The sequence below is a fragment of the Mixophyes fleayi genome, chromosome 6 (assembly GCF_038048845.1).
Source record: "Mixophyes fleayi isolate aMixFle1 chromosome 6, aMixFle1.hap1, whole genome shotgun sequence".
Taxonomy (NCBI): domain Eukaryota; kingdom Metazoa; phylum Chordata; class Amphibia; order Anura; family Limnodynastidae; genus Mixophyes; species Mixophyes fleayi.
The window spans coordinates 125,188,685-125,213,330 of NC_134407.1; the positions used below are offsets into that span (position 1 = coordinate 125,188,685).

At 41.3% G+C, this 24,646-nt stretch overlaps 1 protein-coding gene across 1 annotated transcript; it reads right to left on the bottom strand.

Moving 5' to 3' along the window:
- Positions 1-3,804: 3,804 nt before the first annotated feature.
- Positions 3,805-23,586, bottom strand: DTX4 (deltex E3 ubiquitin ligase 4). Its single transcript, XM_075215469.1, has 8 exons — positions 22,037-23,586; positions 21,880-21,941; positions 21,486-21,638; positions 19,930-19,991; positions 16,983-17,084; positions 9,510-9,671; positions 8,738-8,827; positions 3,805-6,718 (listed from the first exon to the last, which is right to left on the bottom strand). The coding sequence occupies exons 1-8, from the start codon at positions 23,584-23,586 to the stop codon at positions 6,506-6,508; spliced, it is 2,394 nt and encodes a 797-aa protein (XP_075071570.1). The 3' UTR covers positions 3,805-6,505.
- Positions 23,587-24,646: the final 1,060 nt, after the last annotated feature.

Consider the following 24,646-nt stretch of genomic DNA (forward strand, 5'->3'; position numbering starts at 1 on the left):
TAAGTCTACATTCTACGAGCACTCCCAAATACTTTTCCATTATAGATTCCCCTAAATTAAACCCATTTCATTTATAGATTCCGTGCTTGTTTTTGATCCCAAAATGCAAGTGTTACTGTCATGTCCCTCTAAGAAGCTATATATGGAGATGACTGGTTGTTCAACTTTCTTAAATGCAATGTTGCAAGTCTTTTTGTCTGAAGTATTTCTTGGGAATTAAAACACACATTCTTATGTACTAGCCAGGACTTAAACCCGGGTCGCAAGAATGGGAATCTTGCATGATACCCTTACACTACTAGCACATTTAGTTAAATATTTCCAGATCGAGATGGATGGACTTTCTGTTGATGACATTTAGTTAATCCCAGGCAATAATGTGACTGTTCTGTTGAAGGGAAATTGTGCTAATTGCTTTGTCAAATAGATTTCCTTAATCTAGAATTAATTTATTTGCACAATGCATGCATTGTGCTCGTTATGCTTATTGCATTAGTGAATATACTTTTCTTTGTGGAGGGAAATAAATGTTACTGATATGTACACAAAAAATATGAAGCTGTTATACTATCCCTGAGGAAGCCTCTATTGGGGTGAAACGTGTAGGCTTAACATTCTTTGCACTATTATTGAAGACATTAAAGATTTACAACCGCTAGTCTGATCAGAACTGCCGTTCTAGCAGATGTGCATGCGCGAACCCACTGTTGCCGTCAAGCAGGTCTCGAGGAGAGGAAACCTGCAAGGAACAAGGATTTACAGCTGGAAGGCCTATCCTGGAACGGAGCACTCGGAGGAACACCCTGGGGAGGAAGGTAAGTGCACTACCCACCCTTGCCAGAGCTTTGAACAAACTTTTTTGAGACTCCACTCACGGCATTATAGAACATCTATAAAGCGGCTTTTGGTGCCCTTGTAATATTGACTCTCACAATTATCGTGATTCAGCTCCATTATACCAGTAGAAAAATACCTAGACGTCAGGTACTAGTGGTAATTTTATTTGGTTGTTTTATTTAAGTATGCTGATTATTTGTCATGTTTTCTTTTGATTTCACTGTGGATATGGATAGCAATACATTATAGCAAATATACATTGTTTGGTGTACATCTTTTCACCCCTACACTCCGTTCTTTCTCCCCTCCCCTGCGCTGGGGGATTTTGTATCTTGTAAGTGTGGTCTTGTAACTTTCTGACAGTATGTGTTTTACACGTTTTTATTGTTTTATACATTTCATTGAGTTTAAAACACACTGTTATATGCACCAGTGGTTATTTAGACTGACAGGAAGACAACAGTATCTAAAATAAAGAAGTGTTACAACAGTGGTATGCACAAGAGTATCTTTAAATGCACAGCCCGCTGAAACTTGAGGGTGAAGTGGGCACAGAAAATACATACAGTGAGAAAATTAAAAAGCCAAGAACAGAATCTTGTGGGACTCCAATGGAGAGTGGGAGTGGAATGGAGGATGTGCCAGAGGTAGAAACACTAAAGGAATAGTTGAATAGGTAAGAAGTGGACCAGGAAAGAACTGTGTCCTGCAGGCCAATAGAGTGAAGTGTGGGTAGAAGAAGAGAGTGATCAACAGTTTTAAAAGCAGCAGAGAGTTCCAGGAGGATGAGTATCAAGCAATGACACATAGGTCAAAATACAAACATACACACTACGGTTAAATTTGTGAGGAATCAATTAATCTAACAGTAGGTTTTTGGCGTGTGAGAAACCGGAGCACCCAGAGAAAACCCACGTAAATACGGGGAGTACAAATTCCACATAGAGAAGGCCCTGGCCAAGAATTGAGCTCATGATGCCAGCTTTGTGTGGCAGAAATGCAGTAGGGGAGTGGAGAAGTTGTGAGGGAATAGGGTCAAGAGGACAGGTTATAGGGTTAGATGAGTGCAGAGACTTTATCTTCAGTTACTGGGAAGAATGTATTGAGGGGGGATTGGGCAGTACATGACAAGATAGGTAAAGTGGGTGTACAAGACTGGGTAGGTATTAGAGATGTAAAGTATGTTTGTTTGGTAATTGAAAGAGCAGTGCTGCAAAATGAAAGGATGAATTTATAATGGGGAAAATCATGATCGGTGTAAGATTTTTCTCAGTGGTGCTTTACAGTGCGGGAGCACTTTTCCAGATATCAGGTCGGTTTGGTGTGCCTTGGTTGGGGTTTGGCTTGTCGGAGACCATATGTGATGGCTGGATCTGTATTGTTTAGTTCTGAAGTGAGAGTTTTGTTATAGAAAGAGGCAGTCTGATTAGGACAGTGCAGTCAAACGAGAAAAGTAGTTGTTTTAATGAGACTACATTGGGTCAAGCGTGCCTAGATGTTCCTGTTTACATGTAGATTTGGGTACAGGGGAGAGGGCATGAGGTAAGGTGAGGCTGAAGGAAAGGAGGTTGTCGTAAAGGGGGAAGGCAGAGTTAGAGAAACTAGAGATGGAGCAGTAGTGGGAGAGAACAAGGTCAAGAAACTTTACCGATTGTCATTCTCTTAAAATCACAACATACAAACCTCAGCATTCTTAGGCAAACCATGCCCCAAAGGGTCCACTTTGATGATGTCCCAAAGCAAGATGACACATTGTACTTCCTCTTCTGTGACATTACAGGATGTTACTTGTTCCCTTCCAAACACTCATGCCCCATTGTTGCTCAACCATTTTCCCAGTTTTACACTAACTGAATGTGCATGCATGCTCTATCATACTTCCCAACCTTTTGACTTATCGGTGCATACCACGTCCCCAAAGAGGTGTTCCCAAGACAGCTGTTCCACGCCAACTCCCTTCCCCTCCCCAAAAAAATACCATTTCAATGGTGCATGCACCAGCAGTATGTGCGTGAGGCACCCATTAGCAAGAAACATCTCTCAACTATGTCACACCTGCGGATCTGTCTGTACCCAGACTGGCTGGTGTCTCTGGAGTGAGGCTGGTAGATGTATAATGCTGGGTGGTTTGATTATATTCTTTTGCATGAAAATGAAAGGACTGGTACAGGTGATGATAGATTAGCAGAGAAAACCCAGACAGGAACTGGATTGCTGAACCAGACTGGAACTGATTGCTGGAACCGGAATGCTGGAAAAGGACTGGAGCCGGAATGCAGACTGCATTGTCTGAGCTGGAAGGATAGAAAGACTGCAGACTGCTGCGAACCAAGTTAGCATTTGGAAATACAACGTTGCACTGGCAACAGGTAAGGGCTCCAGGAAGTCCTTTTGTAGTTGTTGTTCCCTGATTGGAGACTGCAGTCAGCTGGGCTGAAGCAACACTCTTGAGCTGCTTAGAAGGATCACGTGACTATATCCAAGATGGCAGCTCCAAGCAACTGGTTTTGGAGAGAAATCTCGAGTGGAGGCTGCTATTCCCCGATTGGCTGAGAGGAATCACGTGACCGAATCCAAGATGGCAGCACTCATACCCCGATTCTATAGGGGTCACTAGAGTGGAGACAGACTGGGCAGCATCGTGCAGAGAGATCTGAAAAAAGCAGAGCCTGAGGACCGCAGAGACACCTTGGAAATACAGCGGAGAGGTAAGTGACAGGACATGAGAGGCTGGTGTGTGACACTATCTGGGAAATGGGACAAAAGTCCAGACTGGATGGATGATGGGACAGTTCAACCAAATCAGGACTGTTGCTTAAATCGGGATAGTTTGGAGGTATGCTGTACAAAATTAAATATATGAATAGGTAGACTCAGGATCTTGGCAACTCTGCAACTACCAACTTTGGGGAGATGGTCAGCACACAGCAAATTGAACCCACAGAGATAAATGAAGAACGCGCATAGTTACTTTTTATCCTCTTTAATAGCAGATACAATTACCCATCTAAAAGGGCACAATTTACATTACTTTTCAGAATATTCACAGAGAGTGGCCTAACCCAGCTCTAAAGTGCCTCTAGCTGCTCACTAATGCATAGATCTGGTCACATGATATTTGGATATTTTCTAATAAATTGGCCAATCGCTGCAGCAGATCAGATCTGATGGGATCATAATCTCGGATGGCCACCGATCACCATCACAGTGTGTGAAGCGCTCAGGTGACCAGAAAATACACCCCACAGCTCTGATCATTTAGAATCTAGGCCAATTAACCAGATCTATACTTTCATGGCTAGCCTAGAGCTAAACTGCATTCATGTTTAGAATGATCCTTCCAAAATCAGTCTCTCCTAATCATTTTTTTTGTGTTATAATGTAAAAATATTTCTTAGACAAAGAAAAATATGAAAATATGCACACATTGTAACAAATCTAAAAATACATTGCTGGTAAACTTGGTGAGGCCTCTAATAACTTCTTGAAATAGCCTTTGAAACAAAGGATTTATAGGAAAACAATCTCCTTATGCGATAAGGAGAAACTACACAAAATAGCTAAATGTATTATAAAGGGCAACGAGTCAGCACAAATAGAGGTATTACTACAAATGCAGCACTGTTATTTCATAGCACTTCCATTTCTCAAGCTTCTATAAAAAATATTAACTGTCATTTCTAGGACACAAGAGTACGATAAGCAGCATAGAACTTTTCACGCTGCCAGACTCTCGTGTTCAGATGGAATAATATCAGTAGAGAACCCAAACTTTAGGCTGTAACCTATATCAATCAATCTGATACTAGGGCTTATTGGTCTACACCAGAGGTGTTCAAGTTCAGTCCACAAGGGCTACCAACAGTTCATATTTTCAGGATTTCTTTAAATATGCACAGATGAGTTCATCTATTTGGCTGAGTAAAGTAATTATCCCACCTGTTTCTATAGACAGAAATCTTAAAAACATGAACTGTTGGTAACAGAAATCCTGAAAACATGAACTGTTGGTAGCCCTTGAGGACAGAACTTGGTCACCTCTCATCTAGACTGATCAGAGGTAAAATCTGATCGCATGCTGTGGGCTATAGCAGATTTGCGTTATTGGTGATCCTCATCTCACACAAGTTAACCAGACCTGTTTGTAGAAGTCATTCCAACAGACAGATTAGGCAAACCTATTAGAAGATTACAAGAAAATGCCATCTCACTATTATAGCACTTCTTAATAACTTTTAAAGAAGTACATACTTTCCACAGTAGCAAAGAAAATTTTACTGTATAGTCATATCTATGCAAGGACAAAATATTTATTTGCACCATGCAAAATATGTCTTTGATAAAAATCCAGTTGACAGTTTTGTAAAAATAATTATTTCACATTTAATGTTAATATATTGTTAAAGTATATACTCTAAATACGTCAATGTGCAATTTTTTTGCATGTAGGTTGAATATTAGGACTGCAAGTTGGAAAATCCTGGTCTAATGCACATTTAAACTAACGAAGACAACATATGATCCTTTTTTATAGTTTACAGCATATTTGTGTTGTGTTGCTTATAGGGAAAGTGCCTATGGGAAACCTAAGCCTGTTTTACAATAATGTTAATACACACTGTTCCTTTAGATACTTCTGGCTAAACTTTAATGAAAAAAATGATAAATTATTTTAAACTAGCGATGTTTATGAAAGGCGCTTCTGGAATACTATAATGTAATCATCAGATTTTTTGGGGGGTTACAATCAAATAAACTGATTATAGTACACTGAGATGCATCTCCTAGAGACGGACACATAATAAGCAGTTGACAGACAGGCACACATTCTTTGCAGGTTCTGAACAGCGACCAAACCATAATTTTCACATATTCTAAAATTAAAGAAAACGGGGCTTTACTTTTACATTTCATTACAAGAACCAAGGATGGCTTAGCAAGTTGGAAAACAGTTTTACAACCTGCCCATGCCGCATAGTATTTGCACATGATAATTAACTGACTAAAGTGCATGTGTTACCTACACACAGAGGATGCAGTCATTTTGTGAGCTAAGCCAGTATTCACAAGAAATGGCTGCCTCCGCTGTGATTTCACTGGTTTCTAGTGAATTCATGGGCTAAAACATCATGAATATTTTATCTTCATACTTTGTACACCAATTTTAAGGGGAATTCATTTTTAGAGAATTCTGTTGTCCGGCAGATGTTTTTATTTTCATTTCCCTACGTCAACAGTTATACTGTCAGACACAGCTGTATCTGTACAGACTGCAGTTTATCTGTTCCCATATCCAAGGTATTATGAACTCAGGCAGTTGCTGAATGTGCTGTGCACTAATTCCAAAAAGAGGACAGAAATAATCCCAATTTTACAAGTAAAGTGATCACTCTTCACTGACAATTTGTTGAACAAAATGTAAGGAAAACTGCTTAAAGGAAATTATCCTTAGCAAGCTGAATTATTAAATAGAGAAGAACCTGCAAATAATCCACATTCTAAGATGCAGAATACATGTACAAACACAGAAATATATATACAAATGTAAATACTCTTTTCTGCACTAAAAGCAGAGAACGGTATACTTGAGAAATGACTGGTTAATGTAACCATTGTGAAGAACTTTAGCAAACTATGCTGGTATGTCACTGGCATTAGATCCAGTAGGTCAGTCCCCTGTCACATCCCAGTCGCGTAACTGCCGTAAGACACTGTCCAAATAACGGGAATCTGGAAATCCTTTTCCAGTAACATTGGAACCAAACTCTGTCTTGTGTGGTATCCGGGAGATAGAGACAGAATCTGAAACACCAGGAACACGTGAGGGGTGAACAGGGAAGAGGAGGCGGCGTTCCCAGGCTTTAATAAGCAGAAGAAGGGCCTAAGAGAAAACAAAAATATTTTCTTCCTTAAAATTGTACATTATAGTCAAAACATTCTTGTATTAGCTTTCAATTGAATGAATGTTGCCAGAAGCAGAATGTGTTTAAAGGGGAACGCTTCAAACAAATTTATTGTCAATGCAGACTTGTTTATTTTGTTGCCCTTGGATACAAGAGAGTTGACATTATCTGTTGTCATAAGCAAGGTATACTAAAACAAAAATCAAGAGCATAGATGGCTTCAGAAGGCCCTGAATTCTAGACTGGGTAGTAATGGTCAACAATACAGTTGGTTAAGAAAGGCTTCTTCCCACAAGTAAAAACTGCATGTTAAAATATGAATGAGTTTGGAATATATGGGTTAAATTCCCATATGCAGTAGGGGATAAGGAGAGATCTTCTAACACTCATGAACGATCAGTTGTATGGTCTAGTATGTCAGGTTTACCCATTATAACTATGACTTCATGCTATAGCACAGAGAGTAATGTACCATGTAATTCTTGGTTTCTGTTAAAAATAATCATAATATTAAAACACTGATTAAGAAGAGTAAGCAAAAGTTGGAGTGTGAATATCCTTTAGACGTTACATTGCATCAAATAGATGAGGGGGTAAAAAATAAAAAATAAAAAAATGTAATATGTTAATATGAGACCTATTATCTATGGAAATATGATTGTTTTCAGACTAGCTACATTTTTTTTTTATCATGTATTGTAATGTTCTGAAGATTCAATAAAAACAAATGTGATGTAAAAAAAAATGCTTGGAGGCAGATTTCCCTTTTAATTATGTAATATTACACAAAAAAATTATGTGCTTCTACACACTGAAAATGGGAGTACATATGCAGGTTTTCTTTTAGGCAGCTTTACTTCTGGCAATAAAATGGTTGACAAACAAAATACAACAGGAAAAAAACAAAAAACTAGTGTAAAATCTATTGTATGGTGCTGACCAAGGAGAGTTCATGATCAAAGGAAGATCCATCTGAGAGACAAGTGTCTGTTTTACAATGATGACATATGAAATATGTTTTCATGTCTACATTTATTTTGTATGTCCTTGTTTTCCCTACTGTACGGCGCTGCTGAGCACAAAGAAAGAAGAAAGAAGAAGAGGATGTAAGCTCTCTAATGAGCAAAGTCCTTCATGCCCTTTGTTTTCATGTCAGCCTTTATTTTGTCTATCTTGTATGTCCTTGTTTTATGTTTGTACTGTTTTCCCTACTGTACATCGTTAAGGAGTACTGTTGCACCTTGCAAATCTATAATAATAATATTTTTTTTATAATCAACGGGCATAAAAATCCTATCAAAGACCATAGAACCTTTAAAGTGACCCCCTTCCAGCAAGTACAAAATGCTCTACTTCCAAACTTTCCTCTTTCTTGCATGCTGGGCTGCATTAAATCAGTTGATGCTTAAAGTTCAGGACCAGTACATTTTGTACCTGGTAGTAGGAGGGACTGAGTAGATCTTTTCTTGATCAGATGCATGGACCCAGGTATGTATCAGATCACGTGATTAATCTCCTAAGAGCATGCATGACTGTAATCACATACACAATACTCATGCACCATAAGATTGCACTAGTACATTATACACAGATCGTACTAGCACTCCAGAATTGTAAGGCCAACATCTTGAGGATAGGTGGGATGGTTTATGCAAAGAATGAAAGAGTGGGGATTTATGGGTTTTGTTGATGTTTTAAAGGAATGCTTCAATAATAAAATAGTAATAGTAGTATAAATCTAGACTATATTAAGTTTTATATGATTGTGGTGCCTATATATGGTGAAGGCTATGTGGCAGTATGGTTGACAAAAGGATATGGAAACACTTCACTCATTCTGTTAATTTACACAACAGAACGAATATGCACCTCACGACTGGTCTGGAACTGCACATCACTGAAAGGTAAGCAACCATAGTTTGTTTTGGGTGCGTTTCCTTTTCAAAAAAATAAATAAATGAATTCATTGGAAGTCAAACAATAGAAGGCACACTTACCTCTCTCCCTTTCTTTGTGTTAGGAAGGTAACAATGAAGAGGGAAGTCAGGAGCTGTAAACTTCATTCCTGGGTGAGGCTGTCCCGGACCCTAAGGTAAATGACACAGTCCACCATATCATTCTGTGATAACACACAGCAATAGGACAGGAGCAAACTTGTTGAGGAAAGTAGGTAAGATGTCCTCTCCCTGTCTACACTACCTTATCAATAGAAGCAAGGTTTGGAATACTACATGACCACACGCACACAAGGTTTACAGAAGCCAGATCATTACTTTTGGGGTTATAGATAATACATTTTCTGATCCCCACCCACCTATTTATATTAACCTCTTAAAAAACTTATGTGAGGTGTTAATTGTAAAGTTGAAAGATCACCACTCTATACAGCAAGTTGTAGGAGATTGGGTGTTACTGATTGCATAAGGGAAATTACATGGATTCTTATAGGTCTAGCTACACAGTCTCATTTGTACATTTATTGTAGATCTCGCATTTTTTGGCAAACGCCCCTCTATATGTTCTACTCCAAATATAAGGCCTTTTTAGATTTAGGACAAATCCAGCTATAGGGTGCACACTTGTACATAGATAAACAATGTTGAGATGCAAGTGATGCAAATGCAGTTTTATTTTAAGGGCATTTACTGCCTGCTTTTGCAGGTAGCACTAGACAGCTTTATTTTTACTCTGCGATTTACAGTTGATCTAGGGCGCTCTGAACCCTAAATCGGACTACCTTGTATTTTTTTCTGGGTTTCACGGTCTCACCTGCACTCCAGGAGGGATATGGTAAACAATACGTATGGTCTCGCAGTCAGGGTATCCAGGCAAGGAATGAGGAATCGTGTGAAAAGACATCTTCCCAGGAGGTTGTGACCCTATCTTCGCCCCAAACAATGTTTGGCAGCTAGGGCAGCGCAAAGTACCATCCTAGTAATTGCAAGATTTACATTATGAAATACAAAATGTCTTTAAATTCACTCAAATAAGTTTACATTTCTTTTTGCACATTTTAAAAATTAATATTCCAATGTCATACCTCCTGTTGTATTTAAGTTTGGTCCATTGACTAATTGTAATTTAACTACAGAGAGATGAAAAAAAAACCGTATTTCCGCATGGGCTCCACTGTATAAGACGCACCTGTATAAATCATGTGAAAAAATTGAGGATAATGTTTATAGTCTTTTGCAGAGTAATTGGTGACTGTAAAAAACATTATCCTCAATTTTTTCACAGAGTAATTGTGCAGCAGGTACAGAGAGGAGAGACGGAGTTCTAACGCTATTGTCAATTCTGCCTCACCCTGTCAGATGCTTCCTCTGTCCAGTAAAGTCTTCTTTCTTCTGTCCATTCTGATCCCGATGCTTTAAAGTCACTTACCGTCCTCTTCGCGATAACCGGATGTCCAATCAGGACTTTGACAAGGTCCTGATTGGAAAAACGTCAAATGCAGAAACCGGAAGTGTGCGTTCCAACTGCGGTTCACGCACCCCATCCGGTCATCGCAAAGACGATAAGGGACTTTCCAGCATCAGGATCAGAACGGACAGAAGAAAGAAGACTTTACCAGACAGAGGAAGCATCTGACAGGGTAAGCGCTACTACTCCTGTATAAGACGCACCCAGTTTTTAGACTCAAAATTTGGGGAAAAAGGTGCGTCTTATACATGGGGAAATACGGTATATTTTTCAAACCCAATTTTTTCTTATTATCTCAAGAAATATGTTAATAGCAACTTGTAAGACATTACTTATTTTAAATACTTGACAGAGGGGGAAACTAAAATAGTGCCCTTTACATCTATCACACAAGCTACCATAGGCATCGCTATATAATATAAAAGACAGATGTTCACATTTTTATCATTAGATCTACCAACAAGTTAGATGCCATTTTACAGAATTTGCAAATGAATTCCCTATTTCTCTGTCCTGCCATTGGGGGACACTGCGAGACATCGGATATAGTAGTGAATCTAGGAGTTAAGGCACTTAACTTCTTTGATCTTCACTCTCCTTCAGAATCCTCTTTGTTTAAGAAACCTAAGGCTCAATTAGCCTCCTTTCCACAGTCACCAGAGATGATTGGCCTTTGCCAAGCCTCAGTTACCATTTCAAATAGACAATTTATGATGCCAAGCAGGTTTAAGTCTCTTTACCCTCTTCCGGCAGAGGACTCAATTAAGTGGGAGGCATTACTTAGGGTAGAGACTCCAGTAGCTCGCTTGTTTTCGTCCTCTGTCATTCCTATTCAGGAGCGGGTATCTCTCAGGGACCCCACTGATAAGAAATGTGATTTAGCTCTCCGCTCAGCGTATACTGCAACAGGCAGTTTATTCAGACCCAATATGGCCGTTGCTTGGGCGAACAAGGCTATTCAACTGTGGGCTGAAAAATTAGTGAGAGGATTGCAGGAGAACATTCTGCGTACGGAACTTCTCACTTTAGCAGAACATATACAAGAGACTTCAGATTATGTAGGTCACGCAGCCATGGACGCTGTGTCCGTCAATACAAAATCTTCGACCCTCATTATTGAAGCTTGTCGTAGCCTATGGTTACACTCGTGGACAGCAGATGCTGATTCCAAGAGAGCGTTAGAAGGCATACTCTGTTCAGCTTAGAGTTAAAGAAGGTTATCAGGTGGCCACTGGAGGTAAGAGCACCTCCCTTCCCATCGGAACCAATAGGCCTCGACAGGGAAGGTTTCGGTCCTTTCGGACCTTTGCCCGAGGCGCCTCACCAAGAGGCCATTCCTCTGCCCCCAAGGGAGTGTTTAACAGAGGTAGCGGTGCCGCTAGGCGGGGTCCTCGCGACCAGCGGACAAACCTACAGTTTGACAGATTCCCTCCAGGGAAAGCTGTGGTGGGTGCACGTCTTCTTCGCTTTCAAAGACGCTGGTGGTCATCCACCATGGATGTTTGGAGATGAGGAATTGTGTCCCGGGGCTAAGTCATAGACCTGGTCTAGTTTCCTATACAAAAGGTTCTTCACCACGGCCCTTCCCCTTTGTCTCCTCAGGCGCAAAGAACTTCAGGAAGCCATCCAGAAACTGCTGGTAGCCAAGGTAATAATACAGGTCCCCCAACGAGAGAGAGAGGTCAGGGGTTTTACTCCAACATCTTTCTCATACCAAAGCCGGATGGCACCTTCCGTCCCATTTTAAACCTACAATTTCTAAAACAAGCAAGATTCAGAAATTTCGAATGGAGTCACTTCGTTCGGTTATAGCCGGAATGGAACAGGGGGAATTCCTAGCGTCCATAGGTATCAGGGATGCCTACCTGCATGTTCCAATATGGAGGGGACACCAGTGTCTTCTCCGCTTTGCACTTTCAATTCAGGGCCCTTCTGTTAAGGCTATCAGTGCGACATAAACTTGTAGAACTAGCGGTAGTGTTAGGAACCCCTCCAACCAGTACAGCAAAACCCGGAGTCTGCTCCGAAAGTCTGGTGTTCACTGTTGCCCCTAGTGGTGGGGACAGACTTGGCTGCAGACAGAGGGTCGTGAGATGTGTACCAGCTGGGGAGAACCCAGGAAGGCAGAGTGAAGTCCAGGCAAGGGTCGAGGGCCAGCAGCAGACAGCGTATCCAGCAAACAAGCCGAGGTCAGAGGTCACAGGCAAAACAGCAGCGTAAGAGTCCAGGCAATAGATCAAGGGGCACAAGAAATCAATCTGGAGAGGGGACAGTCCCTTCGAGCCTGGTCTTTGACCTTGGTCACAACAGACACCAGTCTGTCAGGTTGGGGCAGGGTAACAGGACCTCTCATATTACAGCGTCTCTGGTCCCCCCAGGAGACCCACACTCCCCATAAACATACTGGAACTCAGGGCAGCGTACAAGACATTAACACAAGCGCAGAGTTTCCAGTCAGGAAAACCTCTACAAATTCAATGCCACAAAAGTAGCATACATAAATCACCAGGGCGGAACACACAGTGTAGCAGCCATGCGAGAGACAGCATGAATCATGACATGGGTGGAACAGCAGGTCCCCCAAGATATCGGCCATTTACATCCCAGGAGTAGAAAATTGAGAAGCCTGACTTCCTCAGCAACAGACATTTCACCTAGACGAATGGATTCTAAACAAACAGGTCATTGCTCTCCTGGTGAAACGCTGGGGCACTCCGGAGATCAACCTCCTGTTGTCAAGGCTAAACTACTAGGTTCCTCTGTATGGCTCGAAGGCTCGAGACCCTCAGGTGAGATTCACGAATGCCATGACAGTTCTATGGCAATTCCGGCTAGTGTACCTGTTCCCTCCAATTCCCATGCTAGCGCGGGTGCCAAAAAGCTAAAAAAGAGAGCAGGCTCTCGTAATCCTAGTAGCCCCTCATTGGCCCCGCAGGGCATGGTTTTCAGACCTGCTGGCCCTAGCAGCAACACCCCCCTTCCGTCTACCAATGTGCCCGGATCTACTAGTTTAAGGGCCACTTCTTTGCCATTCTTTAGATCGTCTAGCTTTGACGGCATGGCTGTTGAGACCCTAATCCTTAGGGCAAGAGAGGGTTATTGCAACACACATCAAGGCAAGAAAAACATCTTCCTCAGCCATATATCATAGAATTTGGAAGGCATACATAGGGTGGTGTGAGTCCAACAGATTCCACAAGTCTAGATTTAGCCTTCCCCGCATGTTAGCCTTCTTGCAGGCCGGCCTAGATAAGTGGCTATGTTTAGGGTCCCTTAAGGTCCAGGTATCTGCGCTCTCCATCTATTTTCAGCGAAAACTAGCGACCTATAGGGACGTTCAGACTTTCCTCTAGTGGGTTCTCCATGTGCAGCCGCCCTTCAGTCATCGAGTGGAGCCTTGGGACCTAAATCTGGTGCTTAATGCACTTGCAGGCCTGCATTTGAGCCTCTGGACTCAGTGGATTTACAACATTTTACTTGGAAAATGTTAGGAACCCCTCCAGCCGGTACAACAAAACCCGGAGTCTGCTCCGAAAGGCTGGTGTTCACTGGAGCCCCTAGTGGTGGGGACAGACTTGGCCGCAGACTAACAGAGGGTCGTGAATTGTGCACCGGCTGGGGAGAACCCGGGAAAGCGGAGAGAAGTCCAGGCAAGGGTCGAGGGCCGGCAGCAGACAACGAATCCAAATAAGAGGCTGAGGTCAGGGGTCACAGGCATGGTAGCAGGGTCCAAGATACAGGCAAAAAGGGTCAGGGTCACGAGCAAACAGGCAGGGTCCAAATCCAAGCAAGGGGTCATACACGAGAGGACAATCAGAGGTTAAACACCAACAGGGCTCAGAAGCAGGCAGCAGAACTGTGAGCAGAATGCTATAACCGGCAGTGAGGCTGCAGACCTCACTGCCTAAAATACCAGCATCAGCCAATCAGATCCTAGCTCTGAAATCACATACAGCCCCTGCTTGATTAATGATCCTCTATTAAATTAGCCCACAGGCTTGTGTGTATTTCTGCGCACGTGCCCGGCTGTCCCCAGCCGCCAGGACGCGGCGCTACTACCGCTGGCATCCGACCGTTGCCTTACACTCCGGAAATGACGTCCCGGTCGCCAAGGTGACGGCCGGGACGTCAGAGGGCACCAGAAGCGAGCCACGGCGGCTGTGAGTACTGCCGCGGCTCGTAACAGTACCCCCCCCTTGAGGAGGGGTTAAGGAACCCCGACACCCATGCTTCTTAGGAAATTTTTTGAAGAACTCCCTCAAATGTTTGGTAGCATGGAGCTGTCTTCGCGGAACCCAAGACCGCTCTTCTAAACCACGATTCCTCCATTGAACTAGGAAGTGCACCTGCACCTGCACGCTCTTAGAATCGAGGATCTTATGAATGATGTATTTATTCGTGTTCCGTACAAGAGAACTCGAAGACTGGAATTGATTTGGGTAGAACACAGGCTTAAGCAGAGAGCAATGAAATGTGTTCGGGATCCTCAATGAACCAGGGATTTTCAATCTGAAGGCTACAGAATTAATCTTCTTAATAATGAGGAAAGGACCGATGAATTTAGGCCCGTTTCTTGCAAGGCTGTCTGAGCCTAATATTACGTGTAGACAGCCACACTTTCTGGCCCACTTTGAGGGAGCAGGTGGTACGGTGGCGGTTCGAATTTTTTTTTTTTAAAAAAAATGAGGCTTGTCTCAATGATGACTGCACTTTTTTCCAGATGACTTTGAGATCCCTGGCTGTGGAACGAATTTCCGGAATACCAGCGGACTTGAGAGAGTACAAGGAATTCGATCTGGGATGCAAAACAAAATTGCAGTAAAATGGAGAGGTTTGAGTAGATGAGTGACAGGAGTTGTTATAAGCAAATTCTGCCCAGGGTAACAAGTTATCGTGAAATTCCAAAGTGTAACATCGTAAGAATTGTTCTAAGGACTGGTTAACCCTTTCAGTTTGTCCATTAGACTGAGGGTGGTATGCAGACGAGAGGCTAATCAGCATCAGCCAATCAGAGCCTAGCTCTGAAATCACATACAGCCCCTGCTTGATTAATGATCCTCTATTAAATTAGCCCACAGGCTTGTGTGTATTTCTGCGCACGCGCCCGACTGTCCCCAGCAGCCGGAACGCGGTGCTACTACCGCAGGCGTCCGACCGTTGCCTTGGCAACGGTAGGGTAGACTCCGGAAATGACGTCCCGGTCGTCAAGGTGACGGCCGGGACGTCAGAGGGCACCAGAAGCGAGCCACGGCGGCTGTGAGTACCGCCGCGGCTCGTAACAGAAAACAGCATTCCTACTAGCTATCGCTTCAGCCTGTAGGATTTCGGAATTGGGAGCACTTTGTCTCCATGAAAGATCATAAATGGAGGATCACAGCAAAGCGGTACTTCGGACAAAGCCTTCTTTCAAGCCAACGGTAGTATCCAGATTCCACTTAAATCATGAAATTGTGGTTCCTGCCTTTCGCCCTCCCCAGATGACTTTTTGCATTTGCTAGATGTGGTCCGGGCCTTACAGTGGTACGCTGATTGCATGTCCCTGGCCCGAAAAACCAGGGACCGTTTTGTTCTTTATGAGGCGCACAGGCGGGTTTGGCCAGCTTCCAAACAGTCACTGGCCAGCTGGATTACTGCCACCATTCGGCCGGCTTATGTACGGGCCTCGCAGCCTGTCCGGGTGAATTTAGGAGCGCATTCTATCAGGGCTGTCGCCGCGTCTTGGGCAGCGTGTCACGGGGCATCGGCGGAGCAATTGTGCAAGGCAGCAAAATGGTCATCCGTCCACACTTTTACAAGGTTTTATACAGGGCTTTGCTTCGGCAGATAAAAGCTTTGGCCGCAGAATATTACGCGCAGCCGTTCCAGAGCAATCTCTCCCTTAGAGGAAGCTTTGTTATATCCCCAATGTCTCGCAGTGTCCCCCAATGGCAAGAAAGAGAAAAGTAGATTTTAACTCACCATTGGGGGGACACTGCGCACCCTCCCTTGCTCTGTATATAGTTCTGTTGTGTAAAATTTAAACATTATACTTTTGAACCTATGGGTCTCTCCCTTTCCTCATACACTTGGTTAGTCAAAACTGAGGTATCTACAGGAGAGGGGGGACATAGTAGGGAAGGAAAGTGAAGATCAAAGAAGTTGATAAGTGCCTAAACTCCTAGACCCACTACTATACCCCAATATCTCGCAGTGTCCCCCAATCCCATAGATTGTAAGCTTGTGAGCAGGGCCTTATCACCTCTTTGTCTGTTTTACCCAGTTTGTTTATTAGTTTACTATGTTTGTCCCCAATTGTAAAGCGCTACGAAATATGTTGGCGCTATATAAATAAATGATGATGATGATGATGATGGAGTCAGAGAAAATGATTTTACGGTGAGAAAAAAAATCTACTTTTTTGAGGACCCCTCAAAACTTACTGCTTTAGTACAAAATACTGAGACCAGAAGAAAAAAAATCAATACAACTTCCATAGCCAGTCTCACTTATTTTATTTCAATATTTCCTGTTTTAATTTCACTGTTAAAGAATGTATAATAAAAGTTATATTTTATGTGTGTGTGATTATTTGATATTATCCCTATTTGGGACTTTTTACCATGTACCAAGTTCTCATTGGGAGTGAGGACTTCAATCCAAACATGCTCAGTCAACATTAAAATTAGGTGTACCTCATAAGGGTAGTATCCTTTTTTTTATTTTTTCTTGCAGTACAAAATATACAAGATATGTACTCATTTCTGTTCAGATTCATTTGGAAGCTTGTCTTAGAATTATCTATAGGTCTCCTACTCAAACAAATATTCAAAAATCTTTTACCTTGTACAGAGGTGCCAGGCAGCGAACATGGTAGGTATGAGAGCAGCGGTACAACCTGCCAATTTCACCCTCTGCCAGACTCCGCTTGCACAGAGTGCAGTCCTAGGCGCAAAGAGATAACAAAAAAAAACAAAAAACAAAAAGTACAGTATGTTAATACAAATTAACAAAAATACAAAGTAAAAATCAAATTAGTGCGGAATATTACATGAAAAATATATCCACACACAATAGACAATAACCCCCTACACTTCAGAAAAAAAAGAAGAAGGAGCCCAGGATGTGGGAAGGGTTTTGTAGCACCCATCCTGGCACCAAGAAACTATAGGGACCCCTAAATTGAAAGAGGACAGTCCCCTGTTTCAAGTTCTGTGCCCCCTTGGTAGTTATTGTCTTGTGATCACCAGGCAACTAAAGTTAACACTTTCTGTAGTGTAAAGAAGTCCAAATATGGGGGGGGGGGGGGGGGTTCTAATGTTCAGATCTCCCCTGTCCTGGTTTCACTAACAGTGGTACCCTCATTTAGTGCGATAGATTTTCTAGTTTTCAAAATGGTATGTGCCTTGTTAGCTACCAAATTATTCCTACACATTGTGGGCCTAATTCATGTTCGAACACAAGGCCCTTTGTGTGGCGTATCTTGTGTGAACGGACCTTCCACTCATGAACGCAATTGCAGCAATGTCTGAACGCAAATGAGACACCTGCCTACAATTTGAAAGGCCGAACGGGAGTCGGAAGGGTGGACGAACATAGGCAATGTACAATAAGGGTGTGCCTAGGGTGTTGCGACACAGATGTAGCAGATTCAAGTCCTGGGTTTCTCTAAAGTACACTTTTTTTTTTACCCATATCATTTATATCATTTACGCCAGCTACAGGGCAGGTTTAAGTGCTGACTGTCACGGCATCTTTGTATTAAAAACTGAATGTATGCGTGCCATTACATCACGAAGGACATTTGTGTGCAAGAGAAAATCTAAAAATAAATTCTATGTACTGTACGCATTAAGAACATCCTGATTTATGTATTTAATGTAAAAAAAATAAAAAATAAATATTTTTTTTATTAATGCCAATTTTATAGAATTTTTCTTTTTGGCATGCGTTGTGATGGGACTTCATATTGCACATATTTGTGTGCGTCTTGCACTGTGTCTGTTAACATAAGGGAAGCAACGTTTAGGCAGAGCATACTTGCACCCAGATTCAAATTGAAATGTATCTTGAGATCCGCTTGGATTTGAATACGGTCGGAATTATGAGCAAGTTGCATCCGAACATGAATCAGGCCCTGTATGAGTTTCAAGATGTTGCAAACAAGCAAATTAAGGGTGGGAAAAAACCCAAAACAAAACACTCATCATTTTCATGTGCAGAATCCTGCTTTTTTTTCTGTATTGGAAAGGTGGATTGGAGCCAAAGCAAGAACTACAAAATATTTCTTGGTAGTGGTTAGAGAAAAGAAAATTACACATTTGCTTTTAGTTCACTTTCTTGCAATTTCAAATGAACAAAACAAAACACTTTTGGTCATTTTGGTTAGCTTGTCTTTGCCATGTGCTGGGGTATAAGCAAATGAACGGTATTTACTGAAACATTTTCTGACAAAAAAAAAAGGTATAACCTGTGTGGGTTCTGCATAAACAAATTACTTATATTGATGTTGGAATGTGTTGCAAAAAGTGACAAAAAAGGTTTAGGGATAAAAGGGGTCAACTTATTTTGTTTTTATTTATTTACCTGGAACAGAGAACAGAATCCTAGATTTCCGTTTTATTGTGCATACATAAGCAGGAATGAAAAAAATATAAAAATAAAACATATATATATATATATTATTTTTGTCACCCCGGATAGGTAAGTAATCATAAATAGGTCCCAAAGCAACCATAAGGTGGGCTACAATGAGCTTTTGCCACTTCTAGCACAGTAAACGTTGCACACAAACCTATACTTCTAGCCAACTACTGTAAACAACCAGCATCATCCCACAAAACCAGAGAATGAAAATGCAATCTTCACCTATAAATTATGGGTTTAAATATCCAAATCTTTGATTAGGGACCTGCATACAGAAATTGTAGTTTATATATAATAGATATAAAGATGATAAAGCCATATATTCAGGCAAATTATTAGTGTTCAATTTCATCAGTGCACGATTTGGAACAATTGAGCCTATTTATCACAGGGCATACCTATTAACTGTCCCGATTTATGAGGAACAATCACAGTTTTGGGAGGAATGGTTAGAGGGGACATCACCATGGTGAGCAGGTGCCTTGGAAATCAAAGCTTTTTAGGGAGCAGGGAGAGAGGTTTAGGGTGGCCTACTGCTTCGCTCACACCATCCCAAAACACCTTTGGGACAATGTTGGAGGTATGTCAACGGATGATAAATCGTTTAGTCAGAGATATTCCCTGTGCAATAGGGCTTGTTTTCGTGTTGACCTATATACTAATAGGATTAACATTGGCCCACACGTGTACAATGATGAAGATTGGCCCGCTGAAGCGATAAGTATCTCTTAACGCTCCTATGCTTTGTGTTTAAGCTTGGATATAGTCCAGACAGCTCTTCCTGAGACTACCATCAGAATCTATTATTCTTTTCATTATTTAAGTATACCTGCCTAGCTGATAACATGAATAATATCAGAAGCATCCACATTTTTGAGATCATCTGTAAAATAAATACATGTACACAAAGTCGTAAATTACATATACAATTCATTATAATGGAAAAGAACCAAATACTCCATTTGCATACATTCACAATTTTCAAAAGCGCACAGCACAAAATGTGATAATTGTTGTATGTTTAAAAAGTACTAACAGGGAAAAGCACATCAGTGCAATTGTGTACAGCATTACATATAGAGAGTAGTAGGTTTCACAATACGAAGAAACACATCACTAGGAATATGTGATGGTACACTGATACCTCTGATGGCGGGTTCCTCACTCTTTGCAAGAATTGTTTTATCACCTCCTCTGGCTTTTTACCTATCAAAAGAGTAAAGTCAAGAAACTGTGAGAACAGTAAAAAGAGTTAAACAGTAGACAATTTAAGATGGAAGATTTGAGGTGTCCAGTACAAACTTCTGCCTGGGGACATGGCTGGTTAAAGGAAAAAAAAAAAAAGGTTCAGCTGCTGAGCAGTACATTCAGTGTTCAGTAGGTGGCGATACAGACTTCTTTACTTTTATTTGTTATTTACATGCCTTCAAAATATTAACAGGTGCTCAATGGTAACATCCATGAGACAGAAGGAAAGCCATGGGGGTCATGAAAAACTCACTGAAATATTTGTGCATGGTATTATATTTTATAATGTTACTACAAAACATTATTTATAAAACAAAATGTTAACAATGAAGTTGTAAATAAAATATCTGAAAATATCCCATATTCAATATAGTTTGTAACTTGTAACCAAAAAAGTAAAATTATAAATATAAGTCGAACTGTAATTAACAATTATGCCACCTATATATTTACACTTGTACATTTTTGTCTTCGAATTTGTTTCCAAAATCATTTTTATTTGAGCAACCCTCAAGCTCTTCTGAAGGAGTGAAATTAATACTGCATGTATATTTCCCACTTCACATACTGGTTTTTATCACTGTTAATACACTGAACAGTTCTTAAGGAGAATCAGTGTATAATGTATTCGCACCATATATACTCCTTTCGGTGGTAATCGTATTACCGATGACCACAATTCCGACATCCTTCATCCCTAACGGAAAAAAACCCAAAACGATTGCACAAGAAACGTAAATACAAGCAAACTTGCCTGTAAGCCAAAGATGCAGATGTCCGATGGCACCGCAAGCTGACCGGCAGGGATTCCGAATGGACAGCTGTGTGACGTGTGCACGACTTGTGAATGTAATTTAAAGCGGCAATGTCTGGACCCCGCATGCTATGTGTTTTGAAACTTAGCCTGCAGGGTCCAGACATTGCAGGCCCGCAGACCCCCCCCCCCCCCCTTGCCGCTGGCCCGCAGGGTAGGTGTTGAAACACTTAGCTTGCGGGGTCCAGACATTGCTGCTTTAAATTACATTCACAAGTCGTGCACACGTCACATAGCTGTCCATTCGGAATCCCTGCCTGTCAGCCTGCGGTGCCAATCGGACATTAGCATCTTCGGCTTTCAGGCAAGTCTGCTTGTATTTACTTCGTTTTTTGTGCAATCGTTTTTTTTTTGTAGGGATGAAGGATGTCGGAATTGTGGTCATCGATAATCCGCACCCTTTCGTTTTTTTTTTTATTTCATACTGTTTATAATACTTATTTTATTGCAAAAATGTGTAGTTTTTTTGTTTTGCTTTTTTACAGAGTAACCTTCTGAGTAACAAAAAATCTTGAGCATAGAGATACTAAGAAGGATGTGAAATAAATGGAGTAAACGAGATAGAAAAATGAGACAGAAGTTGTATAAGTAAAAAAGTAGCTGACAATACGAAATGACATGGTGAAGGTGGAACTTACTTTTCTTGTTGCTGAGTTTTCGACTGCTGCCTTGGATACCAGGCACTGGTCGGATGTCTTTTTTCTTTACTGGTGGAGGACAGAAAACAGGGAAGGTAGGGATGGAGAGACAGACTGGAAGCCCTGCAGCACTCATGAGAAGGCCACTAATACCTAATGAAAGACAATAAATAGTTGTTAGGTATGCTGCTGTGCCACATGTATTACATTTATATATATTATTTATGCAACACCAAGAAAAACTGCCAATGGGTATGGTAACATTAGAAACGGTGACTTAAAATGTCAGACCCAATTACAGTTAAAAAAAAACTAAAGAAAAACACATTTGAATACAGCGAGGTGGTATAAGACCATATATGAATTTGTGTCTGTTTTATATCATAATTGTTACCTGCCAGAGCGGGCGAGATCATTCCTGACCCTTCTATATTACTGAGAGGCACTGGAGGCACCCTGTGAATTGCAAAGTATACAGGAAAACATTTACAAACAATTCACATGTGATAAGGATAAAGTGTTGAAAATTCAAAACATACATTAAAATTTACCTAGTGATGCCTCTGTCTTTTTCACTTCCATGATTGTCATGCCACTGTCCCTTATCTGGTCTCTTCTCCGATGGTCGCCCTGGCCAGCTGGCGGATTTCACACTCTGTACTAGGAGGCACTGTGGACATGTGCAAGGTGGGGGGCTTCTACTTCCTCTGAGGGAGACTGAACGAGATAGACCTCTGCCAGCTGAACCAGACATGAACTGATTGAGCCCAGAATGGGGACTTGATAACCCAGGCTTTGAGTCAGTAGATCTTGAAGGAGACCTAATTAGTTCTGGCTTAGGCTCGGCAGGTCTAGAATTTGATCTAACAAACCCAGGTCTAGAGCCTACATTTCTACAGTCTGATTTCACTACCGCAGGCCTATTGTCATCCTGCCCGCAGTCAGATCTAACCAGTGCAGGTCTGAAATCAGCATGTCTTGAATGGATTCTGACAAATCCAGGTTTAGAGTTAGACCTGACCAATGCAGGCTTAGAGTCAGCAGGTCTAGAATTAGATCTAACAAATTCAGGCTTATACTCATTAGTTCTAGAATCTGATCTGAGCATTTCAGGTCTATTATCTACAGGTCTAGAATCTGACATATATATATCAGATCCACATTCTTCACATCTAGAATTAGACCTATTAAAAATAGCTGTACACTCTGCCGACCTCGAGTGTGACCTTACTAGATCAGGTCTTACGGTTTTGTAATTTGAATCCAAATTAACAAGCCCAGTTCTTGAATCTGATGGTCTAGAACTAGAGCTCACAAATGTTGGGCTATAATTATCAAGTCTGTAGTCTGGATTCATGTGTGCCCATTGCGGGCTAGTATTTGCTAATCCAATTTTGGGGTCAAAAAGCATTGGGTTTGAATTTTCTGGCCCAGAACTGTAATTTAGTGCAGTGGTTTTGCTGTAAGAAGGGGCATAATTTGGACTTACTACACTAGCATCAAAATTAATTAATTCATTGCTGGTATTGTCTATGTCTTGATTATAATTAACCAATAAGTCATTAGAATTCACAGCTCCATGATTAGAGTGCAGTGGCTCAGTACTGAAATTCACCACCCCAGAGTCAAAGTTCATTAATATCTGGTTGGAGTTCATAAATTCATGATTTGAATTTCCCATGATGTGGTTAGAATTAGGCAATCCATAGTCGGAGTTCATTGTCCTCTGGTGGGGGTTCACAGTTACCTGATTGGAGTTAACTAATAAATGGTTTGAATGAATTATTCCTTGGTTTGAATTCACTAGTCCTTGGTTGAGATTTAATAGTCCTCTGTTCACGAAATCTTGGCTGGAGTTAGGTATACCTCGGTCAGATTTCACAAGTCCACGGTTGGCATTCACTAGTACCTGGCTGGAGTTCACAGGACTTCCACAGGTAGTAAGTGACCCATTTTTGGAATTTATATTAACACTCAAATGTTGGGTTAATGCAGCTTGGAAGTCAGTTGGAGGATGTTTGATGGCAACTGTAGGATAGGGTATCTGGGCCCGAGCTCGGACTCTAATCCTCTTTTGTGAGGGGAATTGTATTTGGGTCATAGTCTGAAAACATATATGGGATCCACTACAGGGCTCACCAAGACGAACACCTGACTGCTGTCTTTCCAAGGCTTCCTGTATTAGGACTGATAATCTAGTTTCAAAAGGGATCCATTGTGCTGGAAGCTCCTCCCATTCCCACACTATACATCTCCCTGGGGCAGTGGCAAGCGGAAAGTTCACTCTCCTGACTGGATACAGAGTTCCTGTAGAGAAACAGAAGAAATGGTTACTATGTATTTCATTGTACCACGGTGCATTATATAACTCAATGCTATACAAAACTGGTGTGATTAGTCAGGTCATAAAAAAAAAAACCCAAAAAAAACCACATACAATAGTTTCAGCAAGCACAGTTCTTACATTGTTCTCCAGTTCCTAGTCATTGAAATAATAAATTAAAAACCCTTTACCAATTTTAATAAAGTGAATGATGACATAAGGAACAGGCATCCACATGGAATGAATGCAGGAGGTAAATCCACAAACAAAAACTTACTTGTTGATCTTATAATTAGAGATGGTCACTGACCCCCGTGTTTTGGTTTTGGTTTTGGATCTGGATTACCTTCGTGTTTTTTGGTCCAGTTTTTCAATTTTTTTTTGGGCTAAAATAACCTAATTTAGTGCTCCACCTGTTTCTTGGATAAGGAAGGTAATTCTAAAGCTAATAAATTATGAAAAAAACAGTTTAATTCCTGGTAGGCCGTCCTTAATTCTACACACAAACCAGATTGTCTTCTTCTCCATCTTTGCCTATTGGCAATGCAGCCATCGTCTTTGGGTGTATATTACACCCTACAGTTATAGTTAAATATATAAAGAAGCAACCTGCAAAGGCAATTTTATAAATACAAATGGGCAAAGCAGATGTTGTGTTTGGGTGGATAATATTCCCCTAGATTAAAATATAAATAGACAAAAGGGAGTTTGGTGACTGTCTGTATATCACCCACTCCACTTGCAGTTAAATAGAAAAAATTCAGCCGGTACAGACTGTACAATATAAATAGAAATGGACAAAGGCAGCTTGGTGTCAGTCTGTGTATGACACCCTACC